General features: G+C 36.5%; 2 protein-coding genes across 5 annotated transcripts in view; one reads left to right on the top strand and one right to left on the bottom strand.

The window, feature by feature from the left end:
- The window catches only part of LOC109043614 (uncharacterized), an 88,764-nt gene extending 83,835 nt beyond the window's left edge, over window positions 1–4,929 (top strand). For all 4 annotated transcript variants that reach the window (XM_072296916.1, XM_072296915.1, XM_072296914.1 and 1 more), the window contains 4 exons: window positions 256–343; window positions 932–1,005; window positions 1,449–1,602; window positions 2,275–4,929. In XM_072296916.1, the coding sequence (XP_072153017.1) occupies window positions 256–343; window positions 932–1,005; window positions 1,449–1,602; window positions 2,275–2,375 (417 nt within the window). In that variant the 3' untranslated portion in view covers window positions 2,376–4,929. The remainder of the gene's footprint in view (window positions 1–255; window positions 344–931; window positions 1,006–1,448; window positions 1,603–2,274) is intronic.
- A 1,145-nt stretch (window positions 4,930–6,074) lies between these two features.
- On the bottom strand, window positions 6,075–22,935 carry Srp68 (signal recognition particle 68). Its single transcript, XM_072296910.1, has 10 exons — window positions 22,739–22,935; window positions 21,408–21,474; window positions 21,023–21,136; window positions 18,916–19,072; window positions 17,372–17,493; window positions 10,849–11,023; window positions 10,050–10,199; window positions 8,606–8,766; window positions 7,017–7,281; window positions 6,075–6,420 (listed from the first exon to the last, which is right to left on the bottom strand). Exons 1-10 carry the CDS (start codon window positions 22,848–22,850, stop codon window positions 6,181–6,183), a joined length of 1,563 nt encoding a protein of 520 aa, XP_072153011.1. The 5' UTR covers window positions 22,851–22,935; the 3' UTR covers window positions 6,075–6,180.
- Window positions 22,936–23,340: the final 405 nt, after the last annotated feature.

Below are 23,340 nucleotides of genomic sequence, written 5' to 3'. Positions count from 1 at the left end.
TTTTTTTTAGTTTTAGTTTTTATAGGTTGAGAGCACCAGTTATAATTTCTTATTAAGTAAAACCACACATTACATCCAATTAGAGGTCCTTGAAAGTGTGCCCCAAGCCTCATTCTGTCTTTCATGCACTCTTTCACAAAATTCTTTAAACTCGATCAATCAGGATATAGGTAATTTTTCCAGAATCCCTGACCCTACCTAAATTCTCCAATACTTCTAATTAATTCGCTGTTTTTTTTTGTCATATCTCTTTAGATTATGGGAGCCCTCACACTTGTTTATATCTGGGTGACCGATGCAAAAATGAAAACCATCGTCATTGACACGCTCCCTCCAGATGTTGGTAAGGATTCATCTATCTAATAAATTTGGAACTACAGTGCCACAAATGCATGGCAGTCATGAACTGGAAGGAGTGGCAAAATCAATTCCAGATAAAAGCCGAAAGCTTCTGTCTACGATGAGCAGTATCAAAAATCATGAAATTGAAGAAAGTCTGATTCTCATATTCACATACTAAAAAAATGATGAGCCTTTTGGCAACAATTTGGTCTAATACCTGGGTGCCTCAGCTGCAGCTAAACCATTTATGCTCCTCAACCATCTGTCCCATGAATTAAAAGATTTACCATCTACATTCTACAGCAACATTAATTTATACAGTTTAAAGGTTAAATGAGGTGCAAAATCTTGGACAAATATTCTTACATAGTTGAGAGCGAAAAAATAAAGGAGAAAAAAACCAAAGAATAGGTGCTTAAAAATCGGTAGCTGGAAGAAGAGACAAATAAGCCATGGCAAGTGTCATTTTTGCATTTTTTTGTTTTCCTTTCTTAGGTGTGAAATGTCATCCATTTTTTGATTAGGTACTCTTTTCCTAGATCAAATGAAAACTAAATTGAACTTGTTTTTTGTTTTCATTGTATTTCAGTCAAAATAATTGTGACAATCAACCTCATTATGACTATATTCATTTCTCTGATGCTGATCCTTGGAGTTATCAAGGTAAGACAGTCTTACAAATAAATAAAGAACCATAACTGAGGATTATTCTTAGATAATACTACCTGATAAATAAATAATCCATCTATTGATACTTTTACTGTAACATTTTAAAGGGTCCAAGCATTGTTATTAATAAAATAAATTGATTTTTTTCTTTCCGATCAAAATTAGGTATACATCCTCACACGGTTACCTACTTTCAAAAGAAAAGGCAAAGGTCCAAAAGATTTATGAATACCATTGTATAACTTGCAATCAGTAAAAAATTTCAGTTACATTGATATATTCTTCATTTACTTACCTTCTCAGACAATTTTTGGATAATCAGGTTAAGCCAATGAATTTGAATGGGCACATAATTACTTCTAAATTTTGAGAAAATGCCCTACTAATTCCACCGATTTGTAACTTTGATAGATGTCTTTGTTCCAACTTATTTTCAGAGGGTGAAATTCATGATGTTGCCATGGGTCATTCTTGCAATTATGCTTGCCATTGGACTTGGAATCTCCGTAATTTACACTGCAATTGTGTTCATTGTTCATAAAGAAATTCTCAGTGGATTTTTATTCCTCCTTTTCGGCATTCTTTCTGTTGGTAAGTAAATTAACTGCGTCACTCACTGCTAAACTTGATGCACCTTCTCCCAATGAAAGCTGTTGCCACAAAGTAGCAGATCAATGGGGCTGATTGACTTGGTGCAAGCATTGATTCTTAAATCTCAATTCTTACCAGACTATTATTGAAGTCACTGAAATCATTGCAATCTAATTTTTCTGATATCCTTTAACTTTTCAATGTCTCAACTGTCAACAACCACAATTATGCACGCTTTTTCCACACTTGTATATATTTTGATTGCAGAAAGGCACTTGTAGCCATACACTTAAAAAAAGACACTGTACTTTATATATTCTGACACACATAATAAACGCAATATTGGTTTGCCTCTTCACTAATAAAATATAATCGATCATTAAATTAGTAAAAATGCAAATTTAAACAAAATCAAAGTTGTAAACAGCCTTGTTTCATAGGAATGTAAGTCCACTCAAAAGGCAAGCAAGTTATTTAGAGGAAGTCCTGCAATATTTTGTGAATAAGTAGATTCTGAAATTGGCGATAATTTTGTCTCTTCAGGATTTGTAACTTTTAAAAGAATTGATTTCTTTTTTTATAGCAGGGCAAACATGAAATTGGGATTATTACATAATGCAATGCACTCTTTGCAGGTCCTAAACTAAAATAGTGTCCTTATTTTTGTTCTAGGAGTCTACATCTACATGTGGTTAGTAGTCTACAGTTACTATCAACTGCTCCGTGAAGAGGCTGGACGAGGACCATACCAAAAACCCCATTACCGACGATAATAATGCGGAGAAAGTACTCTCCATTTCTAAAAGTATCTCTGTCAGGGAAGTTCTTTCTTCAGCTCTCTACATCAGTATCTGTCACCAAATAAATGCTGATGAAGGCCTAACTCAAATTCAGCTATAAATTCTTCTCTTTTATGAGAGGAATTTTATAGCTCACAGATTTTTACATTGCATGTGACATTGGGACATCATTAATGAATAAGAGATTAGCAGTTGACAGATCCTACGATAAGCTTCATATCATGCAAATGAACCATTCATGGAGGAATAATTTTAAGCAGTTTACAGCAATTTCAAGTAACTGTCCAAGAAACAACAAAAATGTAAGGACTGTTTGCAAGTCATCAAAAACAGGCGGAAGATTATCATTTTCTTCCTAGGAACTTAACCTCTTTCCCTAAATTAAGAGGGATTTTAAAATCAGAGAAAGAAGGAACCATTCTTGAAAGCTTTGAACATGACCTTCGTAGCAACATCTGCAAAGCTGTTACAAGCACCGTGAATTTCAGTTTATGGCTATAGTTGTATCACAATTTTCTTTTTCACACTTTAGTTAATTCAAATGCAATCATTTTTACAATGATTTACTTCACTATATGACTTCCAGTATTATAATCAATTACACTATGTGTGCCTACCTCCAACTTGCATAATAACAGAACTTTGAATTTTGTTATTAGTCAACAGCTTCCCAAAGAAATAATGCTTTCTATCTTGTTCCGACTATGACAGCATTAGTTGAACTTCAAATTTATATTGTGTGAGAAGAAAAAAATGAAGCATGAAGCTTCGTTGCTCTAAGATCCCCCCCCCCCCCAAAAAAAAAAAAACATGCACAAGTGTCAGTCTAGTTCTTCCTGATAGTCACAACTTTGATCTCAAAACTAAATTTAAAGTCATTACAAGTCCTCAGATTTGTTGTCAAGAATAAGGCATTACTCGCTCATTTCCTCTTGATGTTTTCCGTCATTTCCCCCTCCTGTGCACGTTTCAAGATGTCATGCATCCGAATCTTAATTCCTAAGAACAAGTTGTTCAACCGTAACTGTGCAGACATTTATCAGATTTTTTTTGTGGAAAGTCTGCATATATTGAGCACATTCCAAAAATCAATGCATGAAGCTCAGAAGGTTCCTCTAAACAAAAAAGACGACATCCCACCCAAACTAAAATGACGTTTCAAATGATCATACTGTCCCAAACCTATAAAAACTATGCCTTCTGTACTAGGCTTTGTCCTTGGTAACTTTAGATTGGACAAAGTGGAAGACTGCCGGATGAATACTGAATTGGACGTAATTCTATCAAACAGAACTATGTGCATTATGACGTGAGTTCTGTTATGCACATATTCTGATGGATTTTAGGGTTCATGTCTTTATGCACATAGTCCTGTTTGGCAGAAATACGTCGTAATCGAATTGGACGTAATTCTATCAAACAGAACTATGTGCATTATGACGTGAGTTCTGTTATGCACATATTCTGATGGATTTTAGGGTTCATGTCTTAATGCACATAGTCCTGTTTGGCAGAAATACGTCCAATTGACACCAAGAAAACTGAATTTTATCATCCCACGGCCTCTCCAACCTAGAAAGCTCAAAAGCCATCAGATTCAAGTTCCTCAGAGTCGATGAGAACATCATTTTTCTGAGCCTTTACATCAATTTGAAGGCCTTGCACATTACTAAAGGGAGCTCTGCCCCCCAATTTTGGAGGGTCAGTATTTCAGACAGGAATGGAGCAATTATGGACTTTTTGGTATCAAATTAGGTTAGAATTTTTCTTACCTCCCTATTCATCCGACGGTCCTCGACTACATCAGATCCGAGAAAAGAGCCTGGTACGGGTGAACGGGACACCTTGCATTTGTTCTAAGTCAATGTCTGGGGATCTCTGGTATAAGACAGTACCTGCGTTTTTTTTTTTTTTTTTTTTTTAAATATAAATCCACCATTGTGCAGTATTCAATGCAACGCTCTTTTGGTTTGAACAAAGGCAGAAGAAACCAAGGCGCACTGAGAGACAGTGCATAGCGACCCTGAGCCTTAAACTTTTTCTGCTTTTCCAGTTTTATGCTTGTTGCAGAGTTTCGATTTGAAGTGCAGAATATTACTTTTCTTGCAGCCTTATTTGCATTAAATTGACGTATTTTCAAATCTGCGTAGGTAGAAAGTGGAACATTTTTAATCTTTCCTGACTTGTACATATTCCCAAACTCAATTTTTGTCAACATGGTGACTAAGCTTTTCGATTCAAGATAGAATGAAAAGTCAATCGATGTATCCTATATATGTATTTAAAAATAATTGTTGATTAAGAAATTACGGCATTTTTAAGCATTCTTGAAGCTGAGCTTAACTTCTTGTAAGTTAGGTGTCTATATTTTTTTGTTTGTTTATAATTTTCATTTCATATTTTATTTATTATTTGTTGTTAATTTATTGGCTTAACGCTTCAGTTTCTTTTTCCTAAAAATGTATTAATTTCATTTTATGAATGTAAATACCTTTAATTGTCTAAAATAAAATGTTTAAAACTTGTACCCCACATCTCTATAATCCTTGTATCAGACATTTCTCAAAAATGACATGTAACACCACAAAGGACAAACTGAAGGAAAACACGTTCAGTTTTCTGAAATGCATTGTCTTAAATTGTATACGAAAGAAAATAATACACAAAATAACTATCTAAAGTCATCTAAAAACATCCCTTGTGTACACTTTGATACAGAAGGTACACTTTTGACCACCCAACTCCTCTGCCAAAATTTTTGGTACAGCAGCACAAGCTGCTGTTATCAATACTTGAAAGAACAAATCTAAATAATGGGAGAGGGGTTGCGCAGTTGAAAGTAAGCCCACGGCATGGCTGTCTCTGCAATGTGCATTGAAGTGGGAGTTGAAAAAAGCAACTTTCGATTCGTTTTTTTGTGGGTTCATATCGTTCAAAATAATCCAGGATGTAAATTAAGTGGATCTACTGTTCGAAAATGCAATGATATGAAATCACTCAGCGAGCTTTTTCCTACAATCTATGACATTATCATGGACAAATCACTGACAAAATCCGTAAATGACAACCCATCAATTCCAGCCACAACTACTAGGCCACTCTCTTCGACACTCAACACTCATTCTTCCCGACACTCAACACTCATTCTTCCCGACACTCAACACTCATTCTTCCCCTCCTCATAAAACCAGGTTGCAGGCCTCTCTTGGCTGCACAATATAATGTGTCAAGAAAATGACCAGATCATTGTGGCCCAGACTGATGCGTTGTCATTTGCAGATTTTAATCCCAATTTCACCAGCTCAGGTTGCGTAAAATTAACTACAGCAACGCAGGGGTGCAGAAAATACTCAATCACCCGCAAGGGCGCGTGAAAATGTGCAAAAGCCGTCAAAAATGTGGAAGGAGGGAAAATTTAAAGGCTCAAACATCAAAAGTCAACAAAAAACAGAAGAGAGGTTATCTTTTCTTGAATTGGTGGGAAATTTTGTGGAAAACCAATGAGATAAACGTGGAATGCCAGTAAGCAGACGCGTAAGAATGTGGAAGCTTGGAAGATCCTGCACCCCTGCAGCAACGATGAGTTCGACTTTAAATATTTGTTGTGAAACAGGTGATCTGCATAATCATCACAAAAAGCTAGATATTATGGCTAAAAACAAACTGAAATCATAGAGTTTTTTTTTTCTTTATTATTTTTTCAAAACCATGTATAAAATTCTTAACTGAAAAATGTACAACTGGATTAAAATACAAATAAAAAATAATAAAAACTGATTTACTTGGATCCACTCCATCCCCAGAGACCTTTGACGAGACCAGAAATTCCTCCTTCACCGCCTTTCTTACTTTGCTGCAAGTCAACTTTGGGGAGCTCAATGAGATTATATGCCAAATCAAAGAACAATGGTTTGCAAGGAACGGGTCTCATTTCTGGAGGAAGTTTCATAACATTTGGTTGTTTAGAAAGTAGATCTGGATCTTCTTTGTATTCATTCAATCGTTCTGACAGAGGAATCTGATAAAATTAAGAGAAATAATTAATAAGCAGGAAACCCATGACAAAGAGTAAAACGTGCAGGAAAAAATCACAAGAAACTCATGAAGATAATTGTGTAATTAAGTCAAAATATATTAATTTTCGTAGCTTAAGTGCATATTTTAATAAGTTACAGATATCACTTGCGTTCATTTCTTTAATTCTATTTCAATTACGGCACAAAACATTCTAGAAAACAGGTGATAATTTCTATCAAAAATCTGAGATTGGATATGGTTGGATTTTGGATAGCTGGAGCTGACTCATGATTAAAGTAAAAAGTTTAGAAGCTTGAGGAAAAGCAGGAAAATACACACAAATTTATCCATCTTTGAATTCGAAGAGGTAGTTCCTTCTTTTTTACTCAGAATACCGATCGTATAAAACAACTGTTTGATGTGATATTTGATGAATTAGAAATAAAATAATTCTGAAAAGATTCATTTGAAGTTCCATGAGTCTCAGCTAATTTACAGAAAATCACACATTGATTTTTATGTTCTTTTAAAAATGACTTAAAGAAAGGATGTTGGATATACTAATTAGATGAATTACAAATGAGAAAAACAGCTTACCTTCTTCTGCTTTTGATTGGATTTTGGATACAAGATAGTTGATTCGGTTGTTGAGGGCTGTTCAGAGTCCAGAATACTGTTGGCAAGGGCAGTAAATTTATTGCGATCAATGTCAGTGAGCAAGTTCTTGAGCTCATCTTTAAGATGTGCATCTGTGAGCTTGTTTGCCAAAGATTCATTGGCATATTCAGCAGCTCTTTCATATAGAGCAGCGATGTCTCCCCATCGTTTCATTGAAGACATGCTTTGTGCAATATAATAACAGCTGAAACAGAAAAACATGCGTCAAGAGCTACATCTCCTTGATTACAGACAAGTCTGTAAGATAAGCTAAATTTTTAATGAGGGCTGTGTTTTTCCAGCTTTTCTGTTGTTCAGTTCACTTATTATGTTTTTTCCCAAAGAAAACACACCACTTTTAAAAAGTTTTATTTCATATCCAACTTTCTATTCTTGTTTCTTCTTCAATACTTTTTTGTGACAGCCTGACTGTTTAATTTGAAATACAAACACAACAAGCTGTACCTAACATCTGGGGCAGTTGTAATTACTACTATTTTAATTTAACATCATGGAGAAGAAGAGAGAGCAATAGAGGTACAGAAATGGAAAAATTAATTTCCCACCTGTTATCAATAGCTCGTTGAGGTAACAATTGACCTTGCTGAGACAAATATGGGATAAAAACATGATGAGAGTTTGGGATAGAAGCAAAATCTGGGCTGTTTCATAGTGCACTGCCAAACTAGGAAAGTGATTTGGAAGGTACAGAGGAGCCGGAAGGCCTTTTTGGGAGGAAAAACCAAAAGCTAATTAAATTTCGAATCAACACTTTTCAGTATGCTATTTAGCAGCTACAGTTTGTCAGGATTCTTGACAAAAAATTTGCAAGTAGCAAGGATTCACGAACTGTTGATAATACTGATAGGAATTTTTGCAAAAAGGCAGATTGTGGCCTCAAAATATTCAGTCAGTGCCTTTTCAGTTCGATAATGGCTCTAGAAAATTTCAAGGCTTCTGATTGGTTATGTCAAAGACTGACCTCAAATGACATCAACTTGTGGCTGTCCGAAATCTAATGTGGTGGTAGGTTATAAGATTCAGGTGGATCCTCAACTTTGGCGCAATGCATTTTGGGTACAATGGATATATCATTTCAAATGTTAATCATAAAGTAGATTATTTCAGGAAAATCGGAATTTCAGTCTATTAATCGATTATTATGGAGTGTTTGTGCCAAAAATCATCTCTTAAAATCTTGAAATGAAAGCAGAGGTACTGTTTCCGATTTGCAACAGATTTTAATGTATCAATATCGATGGTTCATTGGTACGCTGTAAAACTCCAGCAGGCTGATGGCCAGGTGCCACCAGTTGACATTACAATGCGGCAAAATGGACAGAAATTCAAATTTGATTCCAAAATTAAACAATATTCTCCATCTCAAAAAAATTCCAAGGTGGTATTCTCATCCCCTACTTATAAAATTTTTTTTTTTGAAAAACAGGTACAAATTCTCTGTTGTAAAAATTTTGCTGAAGGTAAACTTAGAACATTGTAAAATAGAGAATTCGAGGTATAATTCTTACCGGAATGCTTTGTATGCTATGATTTTTGCTTCGAGTCCAAGTTGATAGTTTGTATCTTCACTTGCATCAGGTAATTGTTGCAACTCGGTAAGATTCTGTAGGATAATCTCATAAAGTCTTGTTAAGTCCTGTGGCCGAGTTTTGCGCAGTTCAACATTAGTCTACATGGAAGAAAAAAAACGGGTTAAACTCAAAATTATATTTACATAAGTCCGTCGACCACTTCATCAACCTGGCTGGCTCCCTCTTGGAGAGGGGGAGGGGAGGGTGGAGGAGGAGCAGAATTGCTTGACATTCTAGAAAATACTGATAAAACATGTATGCAATGTTACAAACATAGTGACATCAACATTATACCACCATGTCCATCTTCATTCTACAATTTTAGGTACAACTCTAAGATTTTAAAAAAATAAATTGTGACCATCTACAGAAAAAGGGATCTAAGTCAATATTGTCGTGCTAAAGAAGGACGCGGTAAAAGTCTTCAGACGTTGCCAAAATTCCTTTGATAAAATGCATGTTTTCAGGAAGATCCGTGAATATTTTTCCTCCAATTTTTGGAGAAATTAACTTGCAATTAGATCTAAATTATTTGAAAATTTCAAGAGAAAATATTCATAACTCTTCTTAAAAATAAACATTTTACTAAAGGAAATTTGGCAACTCTCAGATTTTCAAGCGGCATTTTTTTTATTACAGCACCAAAGAGACATAATTTCTGATAGAGCAATTTTTGATATTAAGTTGGGCCGAAAAGTAGGCTTTTGAGTAACTGGAAAACTCTCTCCAGTGCACAGAAGAATAAGTTGCAAGTGAGTCATTTCACTCTTAATCTTAGAGGTCATAAAAATACACCATGATTCGATGATGATGATTCTTGCTCTGAAAAAGGAAGATTGGGATTTTAAAGAACTTTCACTCAAAACTAAGTTTTTCTAACTAGGAACTTTAACACCACATTGATTTAACATACTTTGGCACTTTTTGTCTTAAAATGATCAAAGAACGCTCCTAAATACTGTGGCATCAACCGCCCGGATCTGAGTTTCTTTTAACAATTTTCTCTTCTCCTATTAATAGTCAGACTTGAATTTATTCTTTTAAAGGTGAGTCTACAGGACTTCAAGAGAAAATTCTTCAGCGTTCTACAACTATTACTTCCAGATTTCCTGAAGAAAGAAAACTTCATTGTCCTTGACATATTGGACTTTAAATACGAGAGCATGGAAATTAAAATGAATGAAATTCTGAAAATACTGTGAATAATTAAAGCTCAAGGGGTTTCATCTTCAGGAAACAATTTGATAATTTTCCTTTCTCCTTAAAGTCAGCTAATTTATTTACTTCTTTAGCGTTTTATTCATTAAATTCATAATCAGCTTCATAGAACATCCACAGCAACTAACAATTTGTTACTCGGAAAAAGAAAGTAATTACAAACCTCCTTGAGTCCTTTTTCTTCACTGAGAATTTTTTTGCTTCCTGAGATCAAGAAAAGGTTCTTCCGAATGGACTGCTCTAGTTTCAGGCGTGCTTGATATGCAGGTGACTGCTGCTCCGGTGCAACATTGTCTTTCCGTTTGGTCAGTGTCTAAAAGTTACAAAGAATCGGAATTAGAGATGTGAAAAAAAGTGTAAGTTGTGGAAGGATGATAAAAATAATGCACATTTCTGTGTCCTTTCACACATTGCATTATTCTTTCCAAAACTTTTCACTGACTTTCCTTCAGTTAGAGGAAATGTGGAAAGGTCCTGAAAATGTGGAGAGCCTGCCATACATATACGTGGAAAGCAGAGAAATCTTCAGGGCTTTTCCCGATTTTGAAACGATAAATTTATCGGAAATAGAGGCAAGAGCCGAGACCTGATCAATCAGAATCAGCTGACAAGCGGTTCTTCTTCAGGAATACTTTGGATTTCCTCAAGGATCAGGCTGTTTAGGTTGTTTGCTGCAATGCGCGAATATCGCGAATCTCTATGCCGACTGATACAAAAACTTTGCAACATTTTTTTCCTTAAAAACTTCGCCTCCAACACTTATTTTTTGGGTTGTTCCATAAAATCGGGCCCTTTCCACATTTTCATGCGCCAGGGCAGGCGCCTGATCCAGTATTTCCTGCACACCTGGCACAGAGTGAACAGAGTTTCAAAATCACCCTGATCAGTCTTTGATCTTCTGAGCTGAAAATATGATATCACACAAAATTGCAAATTACCAAACAGAAAACTCATCTACTCACAGGTATTGTGATGTCAACTCCTTCGGACGAGGTTTCCAGTAAGGTATCCATGTTGGCACCATCTCCAATATTATATGCACAATACCTCAGACTTGGATTAAGTTCTTCAGCTCGCATTGCATATAAGGAACTATCTTCTTCATCTAGAGCTGCAGCTAATTTTAAGTAGACAGTCCTAAAAATGAAAAAACAAATACCTAAATAGCAAAATAAAAAAGTGACCGAGAGGTAGGTAATTTAAACACTGAATGTTTTGGGATGACACATGACCAAAGAATAAGTTGTCTGGTGACATATTGATGATAAAACTAGGAAAAGACATGTCACCTTAGTTGTACATGAAAATCCTCTCTTGAGCTTATTTTAATTTTTTAAAAGGATACATATTATTTCAAAGGAGAATATTCAAGAGAAAATTAGAATTCACTAATAATTTAACTAGTAATTTCAGAGAATATTTTTAAAAAGGAGAAGATAAATTGCAAGAAATTACAAGCAATACTGATAATCCATGGGTGATGATTGTTATCCAAAACAGTAGAGTGTGACAAAAAATTTGCGAGTCAATGACAGAGTACTATTCATGTTTCATCATCAATATGCTGGGTGTTCTATTCACATCTTCACTGTTTGTCTATTTTTCTACAGGGTTATTCAAAAGTCACGCACCAATGGCCATAACTTTAGTTCTAATTATGATATCGACTTGCGGTTTAAGACGTTTTTCCTCATATCGAGGGGAAACTTTTTTAGGTTCTTTCCAGTTTTTGATCCCCTCGTGGGAGAAAGGGAGGGGGCAACGCAAAAATTTTAAATGGCCAGTGGTGCGTGACTTTTGAATAACCCTGTATGTTGAAATTCCACAGGTGTAGAGTCTACCATGGACATTCTTCCACAAAAAATTGATTTACAGAATCAGCAAAAACAAATTTGCTAGAAAAAATAACTTCCAATTTTTGTTTTAATTTTTAAGGATCCATCTGTTTACAACAGTAAAGGGTCATTCCACGTCAACTGTGCCAGGCTCGGAACCCGACCCCCTCCGATTTGGCTGAAAATTGGTATACGGGGTCTTTACATCATTATAAGAAACTAATTTGAAGGGTTTTCCCATCCGACGCCCCGTTCGCGAGATATCGACCCCCAAAGATGGGGTGAATTTTAGAGATATTCAAAAAAGCCCGTTTTAGCGATTCTCATTTTCTCGACTTCCCTCTCTTTGACTCTCCATAGCGAGACTCTGTATCAATCCATCATACTTTGAAAGAGTGTTTCTAGACCAGTTTTTTATGTAGATTCTGAATATGCCATCGAAATTTAGTTAAACATTATTTAAATGGCCGTAATTTAGGATTTTTTAAAATTTACTATTTTTTCGCCATTCAATGTTCAAACTGAATTATCTAAAAAACAGTCACTCCGATTTTCGATTTTTTTTTTATACTTCAAGCTTAAGATATATACTTTAGGTTGATATACTTTTTTGAATAGTAATCGGACGGTTAAGGGCCTAAAAAAATTCAAATAGGCCAAAAAAGGTCAAAAATTGTGTAAAAAAAGACGATTTTTTACACTTTAATCCAAATATTTCGATAATGAACACTTCAATTAACGATGTTTTCCCCCAGTTTACCCTCTAAGATGTATAAAATCAGACTATCGACGCTATCCATACATTTACCGATCGATTAACGGCCTGATGGAAACCGGAAACCGACCGAAAATCCTCGAAATTGACGCAAAAAGACGATTTTTCACACCGTAACCGATGCTTTCCATAGATTGTAACTGCAATTTCCAATTTTCTCTCTCTATTTCAACCTTAAGGTATATACTTTCGAGTAATAAACACTTACTAACGTGCATCGATGGGGCACGGATCTAAACGGAAATGAAAACCGGCCGGAAATGCTCGAAAATGACGGAAAAAGGCGATTTATTGCATAGTCAGGGAAGCATGTGTTCGAAAATTACGTCCCGTTTGCACGTTTGTGATGCAAGTTTACTCCTTCATTTTGGTCCCTAGAATGAGAAAATCTTTGGTGGACTATCCGATTTTGATGCCAAGGCCCCAAAAACAAGATGGCGGCCAAAATGGAGGCTGAAATTGAAATGTTGGTGAAACGGCACAAAACGTCAAGAGAGGTGTCGATCCTCATGTTTTTTGAATCGTAGATTCCAAAAAAATTGTCATACAGACCCCTCGACCCACGAAAATGACCAAAATCCAAGATGTCGGCCGATTTTGGCTCTTTAGTGGCTAAAATGTCAAATGAGGAGCAAAGAGAGGAGTAAACACTCCAGATATCCGTTTTCTAGGTCACCGATTCCAAAAAAATAGGAGCAAAAAACATCTCATGCCAAATGGTACTGATTTGGACCATGCAAAGGCCGAACTCGGCAGTCATTCTGATTAGAGTGTTCAGAAACACTCTAATCAAAATCATTTTCCGAGTCAGTATCTATAACTAGCATTATTCATTTTTTTTTTTTAGGACCGGTACCCCATCAGAATGTGGGTAAATTTGTTCTCAACTGCGCAATAAAACTATTCCGATGTTTTGAGCCACTGAATCTGAAAATTGCGTTTATAATTCCCTACCACCCCTCAGTCTTCTAGAAAACTGACCAGGATAATGACAATTTTTCCGGGCGGAATCGACTTTTCCAGAAAATCGGCCTGTTGCAAACTTTTGCTGGATCAAAAATAAGAGTTGGTAGGTACTATAGAAATGTCTCAAAAATCACAATAAGCGGATCGGCAAAGTCTAAAATGTACTCCTTACTTCACAATTTGCATAAAAAATTTGCGTTTTTTTGAGCTTCCCGCCTCAAAAATGATACCACGGCACAGGTGAACGTTTCGTTAGAGGAGTCATATTCCATCCAACCCCTGCTTACAAGGATACTACGCAATATTCAACATAGCTGACGCCAATCCACCAAAACGCTTGAGATGGGACGATGATTCTAACCACTTGATAACAATCGGCGTGTTTACATTCACATTTTTCTCGCGTTGACAGATATCTGCCGTGATTGACCTCATGCTCTCCTCAACTTGCGCGCGGAAGCGTCTGCCATGTTGAGGAGGGATGGAACGGAACGACTCCTCTAACGAAATGTTCACCTGTGCTGTGGTATCGTTTTTGAGGCGGGCAGCTTAAAAAAACGAAAATTTCTTACGCTAATTGTGAAGTGAGGAGTATATTTCAGACTTTGCGGAAGCGCTTATCGTGATTTTTGTGACATATTATCTATAAGGAAAAACTCTTAATTTTGCTCTAGCAAAAGTTTCAAACAGGCCCATTGCAGGGTGATGAGAAGGAACGGAGGAAATTTCCGGATTCAGTGCCTCATAATACGAAGGAGTCACCTTATCTCGTCCGGGAGATTATTATATAGTAATTATTTGGATGTGCTGACTTCTAAACTCGACTTTCGATACTCCGCTACCAACTTGCGCTTCATGTACTAGGCGTCATCTTGATCTTGTGCAATCACCACTTGGTCATCAGCAAATCCGAGAAACTGACAAAGGGAGGAAAGCACTGAGTTGGAGGATGGGCAGCAGATCAAAGGCTGCGCGCACTATAGGTACTTGGGGGGGGGGGGGGGTGCGGTTGATCCAGGATGGAAGAACGGATCAAGGGATCAAGGAAACCAACATCCAAGCAAAGCAGGCCACAGCGATGTTCAATGGAATCCTCTGGGATCCGCGGATTTCCAAAGAGAACAAGAGAAAAATTTACAGAGTTGAAGTCAAAAGTATTCTTACATATGACAGTGAAGTTTTGCAGCTGAAGGAACGGACCCAAGGGATGCTGAAAGCTACGAAGATAGATTTCTGGAGGAGGTGGCTGTAGGAATTTTTAGAAACGATGGGGTTCGCAATGAAAGAGTGCGGCAGATCATGGGAGTCGAAAATGACATCGTATTCGACGACATGATCAGACAGCTTGACTGGTATGGCTATGTCAATAGAATGACGGACGAAGGACTGCCAAAGAAGATGCTTGATTGGGTATTCCTCCCAGGAGGAGACGAGGTGGATGCCCAGTGAAAGGGTAGCGACATAAGGTTTTAGAAGGAATGAGGGAAAGTGAACTCCCTGAAAGGCTTTTCGAGGATCGGGAACTTTGCTCCGCATTTGACGTTTTAACCATTCAGGAGCCAAAATCGCCGCCATTTTGGAATTTGTGCATTTCCGTGGGTCGAGGGGTCCCGATTATAGAGTGTTTCTGAACACTCTAATCAGAATGACTGCCGAGTTCGGCCTTTGCATGGTCCAAATCAGTACCATTTGGCATGAGATGTTTTTTGCTCCTATTTTTTTGGAATCGGTGACCTCGAAAACGGATATCTGGAGTGTTTACTCCTCTCTTTGCTCCTCATTTGACGTTTTAGCCACTAAAGAGCCAAAATCGGCCGCCATCTTGGATTTTGGTCATTTCCGTGGGTCGAGGGGTCTGTATGACAATTTTTTTGGAATCTACGATTCAAAAAACATGAGGATCGACACCTCTCTTGACGTTTTGTGCCGTTTCACCAACATTTCAATTTCAGCCTCCATTTTGGCCGCCATCTTGTTTTTGGGGCCTTGGCATCAAAATCGGATAGTCCACCAAAGATTTTCTCATTCTAGGGACCAAAATGAAGGAGTAAACTTGCATCACAAACGTGCAAACGGGACGTAATTTTCGAACACATGCTTCCCTGACTATGCAATAAATCGCCTTTTTCCGTCATTTTCGAGCATTTCCGGCCGGTTTTCATTTCCGTTTAGATCCGTGCCCCATCGATGCACGTTAGTAAGTGTTTATTACTCGAAAGTATATACCTTAAGGTTGAAATAGAGAGAGAAAATTGGAAATTGCAGTTACAATCTATGGAAAGCATCGGTTACGGTGTGAAAAATCGTCTTTTTGCGTCAATTTCGAGGATTTTCGGTCGGTTTCCGGTTTCCATCAGGCCGTTAATCGATCGGTAAATGTATGGATAGCGTCGATAGTCTGATTTTATACATCTTAGAGGGTAAACTGGGGGAAAACATCGTTAATTGAAGTGTTCATTATCGAAATATTTGGATTAAAGTGTAAAAAATCGTCTTTTTTTACACAATTTTTGACCTTTTTTGGCCTATTTGAATTTTTTTAGGCCCTTAACCGTCCGATTACTATTCAAAAAAGTATATCAACCTAAAGTATATATCTTAAGCTTGAAGTATAAAAAAAAAATCGAAAATCGGAGTGACTGTTTTTTAGATAATTCAGTTTGAACATTGAATGGCGAAAAAATAGTAAATTTTAAAAAATCCTAAATTACGGCCATTTAAATAATGTTTAACTAAATTTCGATGGCATATTCAGAATCTACATAAAAAACTGGTCTAGAAACACTCTTTCAAAGTATGATGGATTGATACAGAGTCTCGCTATGGAGAGTCAAAGAGAGGGAAGTCGAGAAAATGAGAATCGCTAAAACGGGCTTTTTTGAATATCTCTAAAATTCACCCCATCTTTGGGGGTCGATATCTCGCGAACGGGGCGTCGGATGGGAAAACCCTTCAAATTAGTTTCTTATAATGATGTAAAGACCCCGTATACCAATTTTCAGCCAAATCGGAGGGGGTCGGGTTCCGAGCCTGGCACAGTTGACGTGGAATGACCCTAAAGCCAGTTGACAAAAATAAAGGCAATGTGATGACAATACGGGCAAAAAGTATAAGGATTGGTACGATAGTAACATTTTTAACATACGTCATATGATTCCTACATTTTTATCTTAGGGACTTCTATTTGCGGATTATTGTTACTGATACTGATATTTGTCTATCAAGAAATATTGAACATTAAAAGTGAAGACTTATAATACCCGCCAAAAGTTTCAATCAGAAGTTCTTGACTGGCATAAATAAATGTGCAATGAAATTAGCCTTTAAGAAACCACAAAAAACTGTGAACACTGCTATCAACAGGAAAAATTAAGACTGCCAATTGAACTATAATATTTTCACCAGTATCATTTTTGTCCATTGGATTTTATTCCTTTCTGTTTCCGTTCTTGTACAATTTCATTTTGTTAGGTTCCATTCCATCCCCCCCCCCCCCTTCAGAAAAAAACTTGTCTGACAAAATGGTCTTTCTTAGTCTGTCAAAAAACATTTCACTTTTCGACCAATCAGAGTTAAAACTAGTTCACATGAGGGTCACACGGTAGAAACTAATAAGGGAAAGGACATGACATAAAGTCCTCAACTCAAAATTTAAAAAAAAGGTGACAGAATCTGGCGCAAAAAAGAGCATGTCACTCCTTGGGAAGCCATGATTAGAATGGTGGTTCCTCATTCTATGAAACGATGAAAAAGAAACGTGGAAGTAATTAACCGGCCATAATTTTGTTGTCCTACTGAATGGCTTATCAAAATTGAGGATACAGAAAGTTGAGGATTCTAGAGTTTCAGAGTAAGTCGTTAGTCTTAAATTCGGAGATATTTTGCAGAATACATGAATAAATGACTCACTGTGCTTTCTTCAAATTTTCTAACGCTGTATCCCAAAGCTGCAACTCAAAATGCAATGACCCATGAATCCATGCAACGTATGCTTGTGCCTCTAACCTGCTGCGGGCATCGCACTTTTCTGACTAGAAAAGCAAAAGAAAAGTATTAGTAAGTACAGTTATTTTGTTGGTTGAGAGAACGCAGTGACATTTCACACTGATTTCAAATCTACTGGACAAATGATAAAGAATGATGAATGAAGTATGATATACTTTGTTCAAAATACTCGGACATCAAGATGATCATCCGTTTTTCTGAAACTCATTCATATCTTCCATTTTACTTCCTCTGGTCTCACACTGTCTCATACTCAAAAATAGCATCCTCTGAATATACCGGCCCCTTTGAAGCAGATTAACTTTTCAATCCTTTAACCTGCAACATATTGAAATGGGCGGTGGTGAATATTTCTAAATAAAGGGATCCTTTTTCTACACAATCAAAACTTATCTAATGACTCTCCATGAAATGATAAGAGTCAGGACTAAAAAATCCAGCAACAAACGGCAAGGTTTTTCTAATGGGGTTGTCAGCAAGTAGGGGAGGCTGTTTTATGATAGTCCCCACAATCGCTGTGGAATCAATGTATTTTCTGGAGATTTTCATGAGTTAAGTATTTTCCATCATTGAATTACAGGTGCTCATTTTCACTTGAATCATTGCGCGATCCTCCCTCCCACCCATAGAAAACTATAAATGACAGCCATTGCGAAATGCATGGGATGATTTTGCTAAAATTCAATATGAAACCAGTCTAGGTGGAGCTCTAGCTACCATCTCAGCTCAAAAAATGCATTTTTACTGGAGTTACCCTGCGGACAAAATTAAATCCCTCCACTTTGCCCCCTTAAAAAGGGCAACATAGCTGACCTATCAATTTTTTTTTTTTTTTTTTTTTTTTAAATACAGTTTGAAAGTGCTCCTAGGGGACTACAATACCTGAAAGTTTTGTTTCAAGAAACTTAAAATTAACTGGCATACAACGCTCTGAAAACTGGAAACAGGTTGGTTTGAATACATAAAATACAATTCAAATGAAAGGAATCATATTTGGACCGCGTTAAACAGAAAGGAACCAAGCCACATCAGCTATTGCGAAATTTAACAGGGAAATTTTATTTTTTACGAGAGAGCGTTCGTGCGGATTCCTTTGAAAATTTTAAGGAATTTGCTTTGTATTATGGAGAAAATTCACTGAAATTTGCACAAAAGTCCGCACAACCGTTTTCATGTAAAAAAATTAAATTGCCCAATCAAATTTGGCGATAGCTCATGTGGCTTGGTTCCTTTCTGTTTAACGTGGTCCATTTGTGAGTTAAATCTAAACACCACAAGACTTTGCTACTATGACATTCTGCTTTGAAAAAAAGGAAGAAAAAATGCAGTGGGAGCTTGTTTTATGCTTTACCGGCCCTGAATGTGTTGAATTCTTTTAAGTTTCATTCCTGATAAAAGGAAAGTCTGAATCAGTGCACAAAAACTTACATCAATGCACAAAAACTTACTTCACACAATTTTTGCAACTGTAATGCATAGACAGTTGCTTTCCGTAACCTATTTATGAGATGAAACTTTTTTCTGGGGGTTTGGTTGGCCTCTTGCCGCAGTTGCATAGCATAACTCCATGCTCTTTCAGCAAGCATTAAAGGAATGCAAAGGTACCTGAAATCACAAATACATTTTACTACTTAATACGGTAGGAACGGGACTTTAAACCACAGAGAGAATTTTTTGGTAAAAATGATGATTTTCTCGAGTGAAGTTGAAAAATCAGAATGTGAGTTCTTGATAACAAAAATTCCACTATCTTAAATTATAAGTTGCGAGGAATATAGTATGTTTTACTGCTGACAAAAGGTGTGAAGGTGCATTTTGAATAATTTTGAGTCTTGAGCATAGCAGGTAACCACACTCATCTGAATCATTTAAGAACAAAAGGGCTCAAGCTCCAAAATCATTTGAGTCTTGGCCTCCTTCACTATTAACAATCCAAAGGCTCATGATTTTTGGGCACTTAGCTTTCCTGTGATTAAATGGTTAAATTGCCTCAGTGATTTACGAACCAAATTTTGAAGAAAGGGACGATTAGAATTAACATAAATATCTCTGAAACTCACTCTCTTTATCAAAAGCAGCCCTCCTCTTCAAGTCAACTGCTTTACATTCTCTCGTAAAATGGGACAATTTACACAATTTTTTCTTTACTGAGAAATTTCTTTTCTTCAAAAGTCAGAAATGGACAGAAAAATTTTGTCTTGTGGAGCAAATCAATAATCTCGAGTTCTCATGGTTCTGTCGCTGTTGGTCAGGCTCTATTTGCATGTATCTTCTTGCTGCTAAATCTGGAGTATTAAAATTCTACCTTCGATTTTTGCAGTGCCTGTTATATTATGGATACTATGGATTAATGGAATATGAAGAGCCAATATTTCCATCATCAGCTTTAATACAGAAAATGTATTTTTCATACCACTAGACAGAGGCAGGGGCGCCGTTTCAGGTTATTGCAGGGCCGGGCAAGAAAGTGACAAGGTTTTCTTTTTTGCTCAGCTATTCACCTCAAAAACGGCAAACATATGTCCCCCAAACTATGGCCGATGATTTTTTCACCTCTTTTTTCCTTTCTGTTGGGTTAAACGGTTCTTGACCCGACTCTAAAACGCAGGGCCTGCCAAATGCCCGGACTCCCCCCTTAAATGGCGCTCCTGGGCAGCGGGGAAATGTATCATTCTTTTTCTTTTAAATTATCACTTAAGTAGAATGTAGTGAAATGAAAACATGCAGAGCTAAAACAGCATACCCTGCCATTGATAGATCCTGGTTTAGATGTAATAATGATATTTCATTACCTTCCAGCCAAAGTACCAAGAGTGCCACTATCGCTTGGAAGCTAGGTTGTTGAACATTTCAATATTGTTTTAATTTATTCCTTAAAACTTTTGCAGATAGAATTTTGTGAAAATTACAGGGATCGATTTTAATGATAAAAGAAATATTAGGTAGGTAAAAGTTTCAAGTGAATCCGTTCAATAGTATTTCCGTAAAAAATTTGACAAGTTTGAGAAGTTAGAAACATAGGGCCTACGCACAATTCTACCTTGCTAAGTAACAATGCCATATAAGCATTAAAATGTTGCCAAATTTCCTCTCAGAAAATTTCCTCTGAAGAAAGTCAAAAATATTTTACCTTGAAATTTTCAGACGTTTTATATCAAATTTGGAACAAAATCCTTCGAAAAATTAGAGGAGAAATATTCACAAATTTTCCTGAGAATTTATTGTTTTTCGAAGGAAATTTGGCAACGCCTAATGGCTCATACAGTTTTCTTGTTTACTCAGCATGGCAGAATTGGCACTTGTGATACTTCAGCAGGAAAATGACCATTTATTCAAAGCTGAGACTTAGGTATATTCTTCAGGACAGCAGTTTGCAGTTGTTCCTTTGATTTAGCATTGTGTTCAAATTTTTAGTAACTTCATTTTACATTGACTAAACCACTTAAATTCAAAAATAGAAAACGAATATCTCTCAATTCTCAATCGGAGCTGTCAACTTTAGACCTAATAATTGATTGAGTCAAAGTTTTTTTAGAGTAATTGTAGAGAGTTCACCTTTCATCTTTCAGGAGAGCAGCACTAAATTCTACTTTCTTAGAGGTACGTTTGATATTCTGACGCATATGAAGAGTCTTTCGTATCCGACGAACTCGCCTTGAACAATATCCTCTGGATCAAGATGAGAAAAAACAAGAAAAAAAGACAGTGAAAATTAATACATTGAAATATGTTAAAACAGAATTACTATTTCAAAAGAGAACTTAATCTGAATCATTTGTATCTCTTGATAAGTATTAAGTTGATATTTGGTTTTTCAACAAATATAGGTACATGAATAATATAGCTCAACGAGGAAAACAAGTTGCAAATTCACCTACATCGGTTCAATTACTTTTTTGAGATCGTAAAAGACAGGAAAATTTGATAGGAAAAATCTTACCGATATCTTTGATAATCATCATGCCGTAGACCATGCTGTTGTTGCGCCTCTTTAATGATTTTCAAAACTGGAAAAGAATATAATCACAGGATATAATAAAGTAATGATGAATATCACATTACCAGCAGACTTTGGTTCAAGAAGCATTTAGCGCCCTCAGAAAACGCAAATTGCAAAAGGTAACTGTGTTCAATCAGGCCCTGAATGCGAAGGACCCCGCACATGTCTTATGGGGAAGGGTACCACGATTGATTTTCAGTTTTTTTATTGTTTTAAATTTGTCTATATATGCTGATCAAAAGTCATCATTGCACCAACCTTTGACAAGCCACCATTTTCGCACAAAATCGCCGGAAAATGTTCAATAATTCCTTGAATAAATGAAGGTAGTACGAGCTCTATACTCGAGAGCCGTTTGGGTTGGTCGGGTGGGTGTCAATCACATAAACAGGAAAACCAATCAGCATCCAGCAACAGTCTTAATCGCAGATTCCACACACTTTTTCTTTAAACAGTCAAAATCAGTTACCTTCTTCCCACTCTATTGTCCTTACCAGACAGACACGCATTGTGTTTTGATTTCAGCCGGCCTGTCCTGGTTATTACCAAAACTTCAATAATGTACTGTGCGAAAATGGTGGCTCGTCGAAAGTTGGCGCAATGATGACTTTTGATCGGCATCATTAGACGAATTTCAAAACAATAAAAAATTAAAAATCAATCATGGTACACATCCCCATAGTGCAAAACAATTCTATGCGTTTCTATTCCGGTGTTTTGAAATTATCGCTCCTATTTTATTTTATCACGTAGAAACAAGTCAGCATCATGGCTTGAAATTTATACAGAATATTCTAGTAACAGAGAGGAAAATTTAGGAAGTTTCAAGAAATTATGTTCACCAGTTTTCCAAAGAAAAAATAGAGTAGGTATGACAAGAAGTCTGCAGTGTCGCAAACAGAGGTACGTTGTTTTGCACATTGGCCATCCACCTGCTCAGGTGCTGAGGCAGAATATCATATTGGTTACGACTCCAGTGCATTGGACCGTTACCATCCTCATTTTAATCGGTAACACGCGCCGCCGCATGTAGAGAACATCTGTTGGTAGAAAAATTCCAAATGTGAGGGAGTATGATCTTTCATACTTTGAACAATTCAATGATCCTAAGCCTTTTGAATCTGCAATTTTCCTAGAAGGATAAAAAATGGGGCCTCCGGCTGAAAAGAATCATGATTCAAGAGTCACCAAAACCCAATTTAAAATTTCCAACTCAACAGAGTTGGAAGATTGAAAGTGAGGTTATCCAGATGAAAATTCACCACACATACCTTCAATGGTGAATAATTGATGATCCTTCCTTTTAGACTCTTTTCCCTCGTTTTCAGCACTTGCAGATTTTTCTCCGACATTATCACTTTTATTTTCGTCCGCAGCAACCATAGTTAATTCTCAATTGAAAACTCCTGAAGCTGATAACAGGGCACTTGCAGATCTGCAGCAGAATGTTTGAATGCAAGGCGGAATGTTTACGCCTACGTCACGTCACCCAATATCGTGTTGCCAGTTGGCATCCTAATTATGGAATTATTAGATAAATTTGAATTTAATTGTTTTTAGATTATTAGTTACAAGATTATTGATTATAGTTAATAATTCAAGCATCGGATTTTGTTTCGTATACTTTTTAACTCGACACATTTTTCCTGATTTGTTTACGTTTATTTATAATAAAAATTACTATGCTGTTGAATTATGCTCCATAACAGTATTTTAGTGATCTAAATAACAACTACCTACCCGAATGATAGCAATGACCTTTTAAAACATTCTTCAAAACTCTTAAAAATCCTTTACGGCTGTTTTTTAAGTAAAATTTAAGAGAAAAAAAGTGTTAAAAAAACACCTGAAAATATCACTGTCGTTTTATAAC

Source organism: Bemisia tabaci, chromosome 2 (assembly GCF_918797505.1).
Source record: "Bemisia tabaci chromosome 2, PGI_BMITA_v3".
NCBI classification, from domain to species: Eukaryota; Metazoa; Arthropoda; class Insecta; order Hemiptera; family Aleyrodidae; genus Bemisia; species Bemisia tabaci.
The sequence above is the reverse complement of the archived record's forward strand: the minus strand, read 5'-3'. Positions and strand labels throughout refer to the sequence as shown.